The sequence below is a fragment of the Neofelis nebulosa genome, chromosome 15 (assembly GCF_028018385.1).
Source record: "Neofelis nebulosa isolate mNeoNeb1 chromosome 15, mNeoNeb1.pri, whole genome shotgun sequence".
NCBI classification, from domain to species: Eukaryota; Metazoa; Chordata; class Mammalia; order Carnivora; family Felidae; genus Neofelis; species Neofelis nebulosa.
The window spans coordinates 25059818-25074960 of NC_080796.1; the positions used below are offsets into that span (position 1 = coordinate 25059818).

Consider the following 15143-nt stretch of genomic DNA (forward strand, 5'->3'; position numbering starts at 1 on the left):
AGTTCCCCTCTCCTGCCTCTTACCCCCAACCCACTGGCACGTGGGGTCCACGTCATTCCTCAGCTCCCATCAGGTCACCGATGCCTCAGTGCAGTTACGTCATAGACGCCGCATGTCCTTCCTGGTCAAATTGGTGTCAAGATGGCCGGCACACTGCACTGACTTCTCACTCTTTCTGATCCAGGGCTCCCTCCCTCCCATTGAAGAGTAATGTCTCTGTGGCCCCAGAACCTCATGCTTGTGCTTGTCCTGTTCCCTACCCTGGACTGCCTTCCCTCTGCCTCCTCGTGCCTCAAACTTCATTTCCTCAGTCCTTTCTGCCATTCTCCAACTTCACGAAGCTTTTCTTCATTCCCCTCTTTGATGAGATGTATTGAATCCATGAACCCTTCCTGTCCTCTCTTACAAGAGTCAATCTAGTTGACTGGTGTCCTGTTAGCTGTGTTCTTGTCCTTTCCCCCCAGATCAAACTCTTTGAAGGCAAGTGAACTCAGCGGCACTAGGTCATTTGATGACTCCTGTAAGAAGGAGAAAACAGCACGCTTTCATCTGAGTGAAAGCCAACCAGCATCAGAGACCATGGCTTGAAAAAAGGTAGGCCAGGCCTGATTTCTGGCCCTGGGATCAAGCAACCATGAGCAGGACACAAGGTCACATCTCTCCACGGTGGTCCTGGAAGCACTATCTTACTTAGGTTGGAATCTCTGGCACTGCCTTGCACAGTGCCCCGCCTGAATAAAGCCTTGGAATTTGCTAGACTAAGTTCAACCCTGATTTTTATGGATGTGAGGCTCGAAAGAAAAGAGGATGCTGTGTTTGGGGTTGGCAGTGGGTGGGCCCGTGGCCCCTTGAAATTTATGCTTTGATTGGTTCTTTAACAATAGCCCAAAAAGTGATGATGAGAGCAGGGCAACATAGAAGATTGTGGATTGTGAGAGCAGAGTACCAAAACGACTCATTTTCAAGTTGACTGTTGAACTCAGGGTTCGTCAGTCAGTTTTCTGTTGAGGCCTGCTTTAGCCCAGCTAACACATATGCACATTTCAGTCTTAGATGTGTAGTCCACAAGGATTGGGAAGAAGCAGTAACTGCTGATCAAGCAAGAGAGAGAATCTAAGAGGCTACCAGGCAGATGAAATTTAATGATCTTGATCAAGTTACTTAATGGATGGAGACTCAATTTTCCCATCTTTAAAATGGAATGATAATTTTCAACTTAAAGAATTTTCATGCAGAATTTACTATAATGAACATAAAGTACATGCCATGGGATTAGCATTTTATATCATATATGTTTGTTGTAAGTATTGTTACTCAAGGTAAACAGAAGTGTCCCTGATACAGAAGAGACCAGAAGAAGCAGAATATTGAGGATGATGATTGGTGATTGGCTGGGTTTTGAGTTTCCACGCACTTTCAGGATGTGAGTTATTCTAAAGGGCTGCTTGATATTGTGCGCCCTCTCTCTCTCTCTCTCTCTCACACATACACACACACACACACACACACGTGTGTGCATGCGTGCAATTAAGTGTTCTATGAACCTTTGGCTAGGTTTTAAATTTAATTTCATTTTGGGGCGCCTGGGTGGCGCAGTCGGTTAAGCGTCCGACTTCAGCCAGGTCACGATCTCACGGTCCGTGAGTTCGAGCCCCGCGTCAGGCTCTGGGCTGATGGCTCGGAGCCTGGAGCCTGTTTCCGATTCTGTGTCTCCCTCTCTCTCTGCCCCTCCCCCATTCATGCTCTGTCTCTCTCTGTCCCAAAAATAAATAAAAAACGTTGGAAAAAAAAAATTAAAAAAAAAAAAGCTATGCTGTGCGCCAGTTTGAGGCCTCAGATTAAATAGTTAGAATGTGACCCCAATTCCAAGTATTAAAGGAAGGAAAATTTTTTTTAAAAAAAACGATGTCAGCAAGACAATGTAATTTATCCATGATTTCAGAGGGTAATGCTAATGCCAGAGCATGTCCCAGAGCTCTGCTTGGGAAGCATGCTCATTAAATGAGCAATCTGTCTCCACCCATAATAATTTTAGAGTTAGACAATTTACCTTCATGCAATAAAGAGGGCCCCAGGCAATGCTCATGGCTCGGGGAGAGTAGCAAGTTTCCCTCTAGATATAAATGAAGCTCCCAGAGGTACGAAGGCATCGTGTATTTCAACCCCTTGACTCTCTCAAAGTACATTCCAGGTACTTACATATTCATGCTACCTCTTTCAAAGAGTATAGACTTCCGAATCAAGACTTAGAATGGGCTCTCAGCTCATGGAGAACTTAGATAGAAGACTGAACCGTTCAAGGCTCATTTGCAAAGTGGGGGATGAGTTTATATTGCAGAGTTGTTATGCACATTCAATTGGGTAACATTTGTAACCCTTGAGAGCGCTTGGCACGCAAAGTGTGCTCCATGTGAATTCCTTTCTCAAAGCATAAAATCTTGACCTGAGATGAAGTGGAGTGATGTTGAGCAAGTTAGTGGCTTGAGACTCAGTTTTCCCATCTGTAAAATGGAACCACAGTTCCCAACTTAAAGAAGTTTTATGCAGACTAACTATAGTGAACGTAAAGTATGTACCACAGAGCCAGTTTACCTGGAGTGCAATAAATAATTATTAATAATCAACATTTGCTAATGAATGAATTTCCTTCTTTACCAATGAAGTGTCAAATATCACCCTATTAACATTTCAGATACACTTAAAATATCACCACTTATTTCCAGTCTCCACTCCTGCTATATTTTGCGTGGGAAAAGACTTGAATTTGGAGAAGGGAAGAGTTGAGTCTTGCAAGACCTGGGGGTGAAAGCAAGGTCACAATTACCAACTGCCAATTCTGGCAATATTCGTTTTCCAGGCTTTAGCGGGCCTTCCAGGCCTTCTTTCCTATAGACAACTTGGCCGGCCAGCCATTGAGCCCACGGTCACATTCTTACCGGGTTTGTTTGTTTCTTTGTTTTCACGAATCTCTTTGCTAGCAAAAGCCTCATCTAACCCCTGGGCCTTGGACACAAGACCCTGCCTTGACCTCAAGCTTTCACATATTCTGAATCCACTCCTCGTGTCCTGCTGGCCTCACCCCGTCACTGCCTTTGTGGTCTCGTCTCTTCTGCTTCCGCATCTCTCCAGACTTGCCCCTTCATCCCACTGTCACCCACATTCCCGTTGCCCACCCGTGCCAAGACCCCGTCTTCTGTTTGATCAGACTGAGGGTTTCGAGATCCCAGGTCCGTGTCCCCGGTGAGAACACCACTTTGGAAGAGGAGGGCAGGCGGCAACAGGAGTGAACGTTTGCAGGGAAGAACTCTCAGAGTGCCTGCTCATACCCTGAAGAATGTCAGCCTCAGAGTTTTGGGGGAAAAAAAACCAATTTGTCGATCAAGTCGCTTTTGGCTCTCTGTGGAGTTTTCCAAATTTCTTCTGGAAGGCCCCCATTCTGTGGCTGGGGGTAGGAAAACCCACACCTGGGAGGCCTGCTTGTCTTTTCCATGCCCGTCTTCATCCTGAGCATTCCTGAGAGGTACCGGCCGTCCGTGCTGGTGGCCTGGCCCCGGGCTCTGTGGGGAGGAACGCGGCCACACTCAGACATTCCAGCGGCTGCTCCAGGCCGGTGGCACTTCGTGAAGTCCTGGACCACACCCTCTCTTTGGAGTGTTTGCTGGTGTTGCCATGGCAACCAAACACCCTTCCTTTATGTCACCCCCCTCCCATTCCAGTCAGCTCCGTCACCAACACCTCCGTCACGGGCCTCCTCACATCCCTCCCCAGTTGCCCAGGGACACAGAGCCTAGAGGGTGAGGATCAAGACCTCTTCCCCTGGCTGATACCCTGGAGTGAGACGGCTTGGAGGGTCCAGGGGGCTGACTGGCCTTTTCAGTCAGACCTTGGTGTAGACACAGCAGATGACATGGTGGAGCCAGAGTGCCGTGGAACGCTTCCATTCTGTAACTGTATAGACACCGAGTAGCTGAATGGTCTGTCTGAGAACACCACCAGGCTAGAGAGTGGGGATGAGACCTACGCCTTATACCAGTTAGATCAAAACCCCGTGGGCTCAGAGGGGAGTTCAGGGAGGAGTCCCACTTCCATGAATGCCAACAAACTCGTGTCACAAGGAGCCTTGAAAGCGCACAGGCCCTGTGCCACCGTCATGCCTCTCCGCAGCAGGCACTGACTCCGTGCCAGTGACCCCGGGGGAAGAGGCACGATCGGACGTGTAAAGGTTGCCGTGTCTGCTGTGCTGGACGCAAGAAACACCGCAACCCCCTCATCGGCAAAACAAAACAATAGATCAAAGAACGGTCAAATTTTGCTGCTAGTTTAGTTCAGTTCGCTCACCGTGGAGACCTAAGACAGATTCCAGGTTCCAGGGGAGACGGAAAGTGGCTCAAGCGAGCCACACGGCAGCATGCGGTAAAAAAAAAAAAAAAAAAAAGACACACTGTGAGGGGCGCGTGGGCGGCAGCCTGCTTGGGATTCTTTCTCCCTTTCTGTGTCTCTCTCTCTCAAAATAAATAGACATTAAAAAAAAAACAAAACAACAACAACAACAACCCAAAGATGCATTGTGGCTCGCATACTTAGCTGCTGTGTGGCCTTGGGCAAATTACTTAGGACCTCTGAGTTTCCTCTGAGTTCAGTGTAGACAGTCGCAGCATCTGTGCATAGGGTTCTCGTTGGGGTGATTAGACAAGAGAAGCCATGCCAAGGTGCTCAGACAGTGCTTGGGACATAATAAGCAATAAACACACGTTACTTGCTGTTAAAAACAAGAGCCTCTTGGGGCGCCTGGGTGGCTCAGTTAAGCATCCAACTCCTGGTTTTGGCTCAGGTCATGATCTCACGGTTTGTGGGCTTGAGCCCTGCACTGGGCTCTGCATTGACAGAATGGAGCCTGCTTGGGATTCTCCCTCTCTTCCTCTCTCTCTGCCCCTTCCCCGCTCACTGTCTCTGTCTCTCTCTCAAAATTAAGTAAACCTAAAAAAACAAGAACAGCCTCTTTAGCAACAAAAGAAATCTCACTAAACAGGATAAACCCTCTTAGAGGAAGCTCCGTTTCGAAGATACGAAAGGATCTTTTGTCACATAAAAAAGAATGCATAAATATGAACTTAGAACATGTTTTCTTGCTACCCTATGTTGTCGATGTTATCAAGAGAAAGCTACTGATAACATCAGGGACAAATCTGGCTCAATTTTAGTGTCCAAGGGGCACAGAAGAGGGCCAGGGAGTACTCCTGTTGATGCTTACGAGGTGTGTTCCAGGCATTGTGCTAAGTGCTTTCAAAAGCATCCTCTCCTGCAAGCCTCAGGCTGCCTGTGTGGTTATTTAGCTACTGTGTCTCAGCTCAAACCCACCCTTTTGTATCCTGCTTTGCAATGCTGCTTTTGGAAAACTGCAAACATGGCTTCCTTTTTGTCTGTCAGTTCCATGTTAGGTTTTGTCCACAGGGGGCAGGAGAGGAGACTGGAAGGAAGGTGGAGGGAGACGGGATTGGTTCCTTCCTGTCTGCTTGCTGTTTGTGTCTATGCCATCCTACCAGTGGCTTTTCACCGTGGTAATAGCCCCGCGTTATGGTCTCCGTTATCTACGTGTGCTTGAGGAACCTGCCTCGTTATGTTCTCACAAGAACCTTCCAGCACTGGGCAAAGAACCTCTCCTCGTCGGGGGCATCCAGCTTCTGTTAAACCAACTTCCCCTCTTTGTTCTTCTAGCCCAAGGGTAGGGGCTGCTTCCTACAGTCATTATTAGTGCTATTTTGGGGTTTCAAATATTTTTGCTTTTCTGATCCTCCAGTATCTTTTAAACAAATCCCTATATTAAATTCTCCCTGTTGAAATCTTAACTGAATCCTAACTGATACACTGCTCAAGTGGCAGAAACAGATGAAGACTTTGAAATCCTTCGTTTTATGCCACTTAACATACCAAATTAACACCATTAAGACTATCTTAAAATACAGATTTAGAAATGAAAATGGCCGTTCAGAAAACATAAGTAAAATGCTGTGAAATTGATTATGTAGTAATGGGGCCAGAAGGCCTCAGAAATGTGTTTTTTGTTCTCACTCTATTTCCATTATCAGTGCACAATGAACCTGTATTCACTTTTGGACGTATCATAATTTATATACGATATATGATGCATACATCATAGATTTTCCTAAATAGTCCCGATTTCAGATAGTCTGTGCCAATTCTGCTTCGGCTAATTAGGGTGAACAAAAGAATGGCACACATCTTACTATTCACCATTTCCATACCCACGTGAGGCACTGATCATGGATCTCATCACTCTCTCTGGCTAGATACAGATGCATCCTCAGAATTCTTTTCAAATCACAGGCAGCCACTACCACTTGGCCAAATTTAGCACTCAAGTAGGAACCTATTCTCCAACCCTGTAATCAATCTTAGGGTTCATAGAAATTTTACTTTTAGCATCAAAATTTCATCTTCCAGATCATCACCCTGAAGAGCTACAACATTCCTGTGCCAAATGATATATATGTAATAATTTTTAGTTTGAAGTATATATTAAGACCCAGTCAGGAAACGGCACACATTTTAGGTAATGCAACAGAGGAAGTTCCAATTAGAAAGGTTTTGGAATAAAAGAAAGGGCATATAGAGAATTGTGGGGAAACCCAAAGATGAGCAGCAGGAAGCAGCTCGTACTTTGAGAAGATGAGATAGTGCTGCCGAAGCCCAGGAGGTGGCGCCACCGGAAGGGAGTTGTAATCACGGCACAGCCGGAGGAGTTCCGAGACCAGATAGGCAGCTGGAATCATGAGGGAGATGCTAGAGACACTATCCAAGTCAGAGAGGGAGAGGTACCCTGGCTTGCTCCCTCCTCCTGTCCTCCAGTCTTCCCCCAAGCACCTCCATTGTCCTGGACCCCCTCCAAGTGCCTCTATTATCCCACTGGACTGGAAGCCTATTGACATGAGAGTCTGGGAAATGTAGTTTATAATAGAGTCATCTCTATGTGACACGGAGCAGAGCAGCAGAAGGTTGGAAAAGGGATCTGAGGACAGACAGTTGGCTTTTGAGGACTGTAGGCATTACCATGTTATACTCAATAGTCACCAGGACAAATGCAGTGAGGGCATGTCCAATCTAGCCTTACTCTTGGGCACTTAGGTCCTGCGACATCACCAGGGCATTGTGTGAGGTGGTTTCGTCTCTAAGCCGGTAGGTCTCAGAGCACTGTCTGACCCATGGGGCAGCAATAGCCTCAGGGTCACTTGACATCTGAATCCTTCTAAACAAAGGAAGTTGTTCCCAACTGTTAAGCACAGAACATAGCTGAGGTTCTTCTACCTAGAAAGGTTGTAAGGGATCAGTTACACCCGATTCACAGCGCTGTGTCAACAGGCATATTCATAAACTCTAACAAAGGGCACTTTTGGTGAAACATGATGTCAAAACCTGCCCATTCTTACAGGAATCAATCCAATTATAGCCTACACTGCAAAGTCCCAGAACAAGGAGGAATTTTTTTTTTTTTCCCTCACTTTGGAAAAGTGCAGACATGAGCCAAATCCTGGAGTCCCACATATATCCAGAGAAATTGTCAGCCATCCTACAGAATGCTGAGGTTTCATTTGACGCTAAACTGCTCGTTAATTGGCACAATAAATTAGGCACTGTTGACGGGAGGAGGGTTGGAGGCTGCGAGTTATCAAAATCAGAGCTGGGCCTGAATCAACAAGCTGCCCTGAAGGGCAGAAGGTTTTTGTTCCCAAAGTTCTCTCTCAGATATCGGGTGTCACCATGCACGTATGTGCAACACAGAGACCAGGCCAAAGAACCACTAAAGCCCAATACAGGGCTACGCCGAACAGACAGAGCAGGAGTCACAATTTTTTAGCTCTGCATTACAGTCATATGACAGACAACACACCAAGCCGAGACCAAATAAACAAAAAGAGACAATGTGCTTCGTTTGCACTCTGAGCTGTTTTCTTAACGGTAGTGCTTAAGTTTGCACTGATCCAGCCACTTTCTCTCCTACTGCCTGAGATAGGGTAACAGGCCAGTGACCTGGAAAAATCTCAACGGGAGGAGTTTTTCCCTTTCTAGGAAACACAGTGAGAAACTCCTAGGAGGCAGTGGCAGTATGGTTTCACGGTGAGAGTCAGACACCTGTGGTTGAAATGCCTGTACTTGCCCTTAGCTGTGACCTTGGGCACGTCGTATCAAGTCTCTGACACTCTGCTTTCCGCTTACTTAAGAGTAGTCATTTCACAAGACTCCCGTGAAGACTGAAGACTATTTTGCAGTGAAGCGTTTAGCACAAGTGCCTGGCACACATTAGGTGTGGGATATGCACATCACATCCGGGAAGTTCCAAATGCAAAGGGACAGAGAAATACTCTCGTTGGAAGAAACCCTTCCCTTCCAATAGTTCTTTTAGATTCCAAATTGCCTTCTCCTTTCTCTTTCTTTCTTTTGCTGGCCCTGGAGCACTCATCCCCGCCCCTCAACCCAGGGTTTCCATGTAAGTTTCTGAGGTTCACCTGCTCAGATGTATTGGGATGAAGTGGCCATCTTTCTTTTTGCTCTCCTCTGTCGGAGCAGAGACTCAGCATGTTATGCATACATAGCCCAACCTGCACTTTCTACACTTTCTACTACACTTTCCTCTCCTTTTTGTGGTGAGTTCATGCCTAGGGGAGGGCGACCTCGAAGCTCCGTCACTGGCTGGCTGGAATAGGTTGTTTTTGGCCACTGATCCGATCCCCTTTATTTAACAGACCCCCTTAGTGGCTTAAAACAATAACTGTTTTATTATGTTGCATAATTCTGGGGTCAGGAATTCAGGCAAGGCTTGGCAGGGTGATTCTTCTCTTCCATGTGACATTGATAGAAGTTGCTGGGTGGTATGCAGCTGGCAGAGAGACTAATCTTGAGGGTCTAAGACAGCTTCAGTCACATGTCTGTGCCTCAGCAGGAATGTCTAGAAGGCTGGCTCAGCTGGAGCCGTGGATCACAGTGCTTACACGTGACTCTCCAGCATGGTGGCCTCAAATTTCTTATGCGGTGGCTCAGAGCTCCAAAGGCAAGAGTTCCAGAGAAGGAGGCAGAAGCCCCAGGGCCTTTTATGACTCAGGCTGGGAACTTACAGCATTATTTCCATTGTAATCTATTGGTTAAAACAGTCAACCTGCCCAGCTTCAACGGGAGAGTCCATAGAACACACGTCTAGGGGGAGGGTTTCGAACAATTTGTGGCCATGTGTGAAAACTGCCACAGTCTTCACCTCCAGATAGTTCCTGCTTGTATGGGGGAAACTGCTCTCATCACTACTTTGTGAGAGGGCCTACTAAGTGTGCAGACACTTAACGTCTGTTTTTGGGGGATAATGGGTGGCAGGAGAGAGAACATCTATTTAAAGTTACGTGGTAGAGAGGGAAAAAAAGTGGTTGAGTGCTTGGGCTGAGCACCATGAAGCATTTCATCCTGCTACCCTACCCCAAATGCCTCTATAGAGTCACAAGACAGACAAGTATCAGGGAGGGCCTTTTGCAACATTGGCCTTAAACACCCACAGGTAAGTTTAGTGACTCCCACCATCCTGTACTTCTCTCTCATGGTTCTCTTCACCCCGGTAACGATGGACTCAATGTCTGGCTTTCCCCATAAGATGCCAGGTTCTGCGATGAAGAAGCAGCTTGTCTAACTCAGCAGCACACGCTGGGCACCGGGCATCGTGTGTGAGATAGGGTAGATACTCAGTAAATACGTCTCATTGGCTAATTATCTGGATGGTGCTAGAAAAGATGAGAATCACTACTGCCTAACGACACGTTTATAATTAGCTGTGAGGTGTTTAACTTTTTGTTTTGGTTAGGATGGTGGGCTGTAAGGCACCTGAGGTGTAACATCCGAAACTGGAGCGGTTCCCCGGTGGGTCCCCCCAGATCACTCTGTTGACAGACACAAGGTAACATCCACACACCTGACACTTACTAACAGCTTTGTTTATTATTTAGTTGATTATTCCATTTTTTATAACCGTACAATAATTCTCTTTGAAACAATACTGTTATACCTGAAGTTGGTCACATGATATCCATTCTTCCTTCTATCGTAGTCAAGTGGGTTTTTTCCACACTCAGTGTTTTAATAGAACGTCTGAATCTCAAGAAGTGTGCTTAACCAAAAATAATGAATGAACTGAACTCCATGGAAGATGACTGCATACTCAGTTAAAGGTCTAATGCTATTATGGTGGGTCATGTATGTTTAAGGGGAAACGCCAGGGTCTCAGGGGGAGCCCAGAGCCGGGGGAGGGTTGGCAGGTATAAGTGACTCCTTAAGACCTGTTTGTCAGCTTGGAAATTTGAGGTTTAATACTGGTCTGGTACCATCACCCTTTTTAGTCAGGATGGGTTCCTCCAGGCACGCTTTGGGAAAGGTCACAAGGGCATGATCAACAGTGTTTTCCCAGGAGCCAAGATCCTGCAGTTAAATCCTCAGAGGAAGTTAGAATCCTGCCCCACTCATGTTGGCCTTCCTTGTAACTTGAAAGTGGATGATGGGACCCAGCCATAGCATCTGTGTGTCTAGTGTGTGTTTAATGTATGTGGATAGTGCATGTGTGTGCGTGTGTGTGTAATGTAGGTGTGTATAGTGTATGTGCATATAGTATGTGTGTGTAGTATACATAGTGTGTGTATATATGATATGTGTGTTATGTATGTGTAGTCTATTGTGTGTGCATAATGCACGTGTGTGCAACATATATGTGTTGAGTGTGTGTGTATACAGTGTGTGTATATATATGTGTGTGTTATGTATATGTGTGTGTATTGTGTGTGCACAATGCATGTGTGTGATGTATATGTGTTGAGTGCGTGTGTATAGTGTATGTGTATATGCGTGTATGATGTATGGGTATGTATAACTTTTGCACGTAGTGCATGTGTATAGTGTGTTGTGTGTGTAACGCGTGTGTGTGTGCTCTATGTACGTCTCGTGTGTGTGTGTAAATGTATGTGTGATGAGTGTGGTATGTGTGTGTGATGTACGGGTGTGCAGGGCGTGTGGTGTGTGTGTGTGGAGGTGTGTGTGTGAGCACACGTACCTCGAGGAGGGCACAAGGGGACACGGAAGGAGGAAAAGAGTCATGGAGAAGGAAGGGATGAAGGAGGCAGGGTGGGGCCCGAGAGGAAGAAGAGAAATCGGATGCAAAGCTGGAGGGAACTGGGGGAGGAGGAGGGGAGACTGGGAGAGAATGAGCCTCCTTATTTTAATAAACAGAAGAGGGGGGTCAAAGAAGTGTGACCCTGACGCCACTCGCCGTCCTCCCTCCTCAGCCCGTTGGCTCACGGGGCCAGGAAGTCAGTGCAGCCCTGGCGGCCCCCACCACGCTGCACAGACCCCGTGTTCCGGGCGGACTTGAACAGAGGGGGTAAGATGGCCTGTCTCTCAGCCTCGCCCACCGGTTGGGGACCAGCTGCCTGTGGCACTGTCCTCCCTGGCGGAGGTCAGCGATGTCCCTTTAGGCATCCCACCTGCGGCCCTGCACTGCCCATGAGCGGGAGGGCCGACTTTTCTGCTGGCCTCGGCTCCGGAAGTGGAGGAATTTCTGAGGCAGGTACCTTCCAGAATTCGAGACAAATCTTTCAGTTTTTTTACGGGAAGACGCAGGGCGGGCTGTGAGCCCTCCCAAACCCGCAGCCTCACCCCAGACCCCGCCGCCAGACCCCGGGGGAAGCTCGCTCCGCAGACCCCTCGGTCCCCAGGAGTGCTCCGGTGGCTGAGTTCAGGGTGCACCATGGGCACATCTGTCCCAGGCAGGTGTGGCAAAGGGAAAGCTCTCTGGGCGGGTCCCTGTGGAGCTTAGAGAAGGGACAGCTGCATGCCACAGGCAAACTGGCCTGTTCCTGTCGGGGCCCAGGCAGCGGTAAAGGAGGCATCCGGGGCAAACCGCCTAATGGGGTTCCTCTCTTTGCCTGGGGTTCCTCATCACTGAAACAGAGGCGAGAACAGCACTTCCTTGGTGGTGGGGGCGGGAGGCTGTCCTGAGGATTCAGGGATGTACGAAGTGCTCAGAGCAGCTCTGACACACGGTAAGCACGAACGGGATCTGTCATCGCTATTTGGAAAAAATCCAGGAGAGTTCCATATCGTCCTGCATCTCTTTCCTGACCTTTCTCTTGTGTTTCCAAATGAGGAGCCCCGGTCAAAGGCAGGGTGACTAGAAGTCTGTGTCGAGGCCTCTGAGGTGTGTGGGCCACATGGCCCTCAAAGCTCTTATGGAAAGGCTGGCTTCCCTTTTAACTGGGCCACCACTTATATCTGTGGCTATCACACTAGGGTCATGGGACAGAGCCAAGGGCCCGGCCTCTACTTGCCTACACAGAACCTCGGCTACTCCTGGCAGCTGGATGGGAGGTGAAAACTGGTATTCTCCTGTGGATGGCCATCCAGAGAAAGGATCTGCAAAACTAGCGACATAATTAGGCAAATTTAGCAAGGGAGAAATGGACATTAGTTGCGCGCGCGTGTGTGTGTGTGTGTGTGTGTGTGTGATCAGTAAGAACTTTAGTTCACCGAAACACTGACATGGAGGTATCAGCCCTTCCTGGACCAGAGTGGGTGTCGGTCAGGCCTTCTCTGCCCAGGGTTAAGTGACTCTGACACTAAAGAGAATCCAGGCGTGCGACGTACATATGTGGTCTGGAGAAGTTCATCCTGGAGACACAGTTTTTTAGAATAATCAACTCTACTTCTTTTCTAGAATATGACTGCTAACTAGTCTCCCAGGCAGACTGTTTCGAAGGTGCATTTGACAGGTAGCATTTTGTCGCCTCTTAAAGATCGTATTGTCTGAAGGAGAGGCAGAGATCCACCAGAAGGAGATTTCATTCTAATCCTGTCTTAGAACGGGTAAGGATCTAAAAAATCCCGAAGGCCTGCTGGGACCCATGTTGGAGGCTCAGTTCACCTGAGAGGTGTGAAACAAGCAATAGGAAGGTGTGGGGGAAACCATGAGACCCGCACAGAGGCCGCCCTCCCAATTTCCTGTGGTCTTTGTGAGCAGAGCTTAGGCTCCCAGAGTGAGATGCTTCCTGAGGAACGCTTGAGGCCAGGGCCCGAGGCCAGTCTAGCAACTCTCTGACCTCATCTCTGTCTCCAGCTAACGGACTCAGGGACTCAGTGAGCACAGGGTGCCTCGACCTGATAGACCTTTCATGGGAAGCATGGCAGAACTCTTGAGCATTTTGATGAACCTCATGGGAAAAAAAAAATTAAATGAAACAAATCAACTGTAAAACAAGCCCCAAAGTAATCCCCTGCAGAGAAATACTGCACGAAGCTGCCGGATGGCAGCTGTACCGACCATGCAGATGGAGAATGTCATACCAAAGAAGTTCCACCGGGAGCAAGGATCAGTTTCTCCCTGGTTTAGCTATTGCCTCTCCCTGGTTTAGAGGTTTTAATGTTCCATTAAAAAATATTAAAAATCCACAAACCAACCCAGATGTTCCTCTCCTCTCTCCTGCTTCGTTTCGGCAGCCACACCATCTGGCTTCATGGCGCTAGATGTCTTTGCTGTCCCCATAGTCGTTGTAAGGGACGCTCAGGGTCTGCTCCTCGCACGTCTTCCTGAGGTCCCGGCTGAGCTCTGACCAGTCAAGTCCGTAGGGCTTGATCTCACTGTAGCGGCAGCCCAGGTACTTCAGGGAGCCACGTCGCAAGCTTATCTTGGGTTCCTGAAGGAGGCCATTGCACCAACTGCTGAGATCGCCTAGCTGGGAAAGGATGAGGCCAGCTTTCCTATGGATCAATCATGGAGGATACTACTATTAGTGTGAGACTTCGTTATTTCTTTTAAAGCCTTATTTGTTTTTGAGAGAGTGTGAGCAGGGGAGGGACAGAGAAAGAGGGGGGCAGAGGATCTGAAGTGGGATCCACGCTGACAGCAGCGAGAAAGACACGGGGCTCGAACTCACGAACCTCGAGATCTTGACCTGAGCTGAAGTCGGACACTCAATCTGCTGAGCCACCCAGGCAGCCCTAGAGTGAGACTTTTCAACTCCAAGAGGGCACAGCCTAGTGTGTTCTACCTGCTGGTCTAGCGTGGGCACTTAGAACAGGGGTCTTCCATAAATATCTGTCAAGCAACTGGTTGGATGGACAGATGGGCGGATCGAAGAACAGTCTGGCCGTGCCAAGTGGGACAGGCACCAAAACAAAAGAGAGAAACAAAATGCCATGAGGGAAAATAAAGAAGAGAAAATAACTGATATTTTAGTGGGAATTTATGCCCTTTGAAAATCATAGAGTTGGCAGTTTTGAAAGACAAATCAAATCCGTTTTCTTTATAGCCAGCAATTTACCGTCATCAAATGACAAATAATGTATGTGAGTGAGTATTTGCCTTTTCCAGGCTATTTCAGAACTAAGCAGAAACAGCTGATATACTGAACTTTGGAGGATATCAGTGTAACGAATTATGCCCGTATGGAGGTAGTGGCAGTGAACTAAGGGCCAAGACAGCAAGGCCCTCAGGGCATACTGATGCAGGGCCATTCTTGGGGGAAATGCAGACTCACGGTGGCACACGTGACCTAATTAGCCTTCAGGTGAGCTCATGCTCCATTCCGCCTTCTATCTTGGAAGGCCAGGAGGCCATGGCCATTGCGCCCCAATCAAGAGAGAGAGGAACAGGAGGGGACGAGAGGGCACCTGAGCTGCTGCAGATCGCCAGTAGAGAGAGAAAGGAACAGAGGAGAGTGAGGCTGCCCCAAGTTCACGCACACTGGAGTGCAGTGATCCCTCTGGGCCAACACCAGAGCCTGGGGGCCTCCATGAGCAGCCTCGGGGAAGCAGCCCCACAGTCCATCTCACTGGAGTGCAGCCTTCTTCCCTGGGCCCATTTACAGTGTCAGAGAGAGGGGCTGCCTGACAGCCAGCTGTCAGACTCACCGCCTCTCTGGGCCCTTAGAAGCAGCGACGGAGCAACGTTTCCCTCACTCAGCTGTGTTCCTCTCATTCTACAAAGGCCTGAGTGCTCAGAGACCCACGGCATTTCTCATTTGAAAGAGCTCGTGGGAGGCTGTAAAATGCCGTCGTGAAAAGCTCAGTGAACAGCACCCCTTGCAGGATTTATCAGCGGCTAAGCTAAC

At 48.2% G+C, this 15143-nt stretch overlaps 1 protein-coding gene across 5 annotated transcripts in view; it reads right to left on the reverse strand.

The window, feature by feature from the left end:
• Window positions 1-9965: 9965 nt before the first annotated feature.
• The window catches only part of ASTN1 (astrotactin 1), a 303122-nt gene continuing 297944 nt past the window's right edge, over window positions 9966-15143 (reverse strand). For all 5 annotated transcript variants that reach the window (XM_058700150.1, XM_058700151.1, XM_058700154.1 and 2 more), the window contains one exon: window positions 9966-13791. In XM_058700150.1, the coding sequence (XP_058556133.1) occupies window positions 13554-13791 (238 nt within the window). In that variant the 3' untranslated portion in view covers window positions 9966-13553. The remainder of the gene's footprint in view (window positions 13792-15143) is intronic.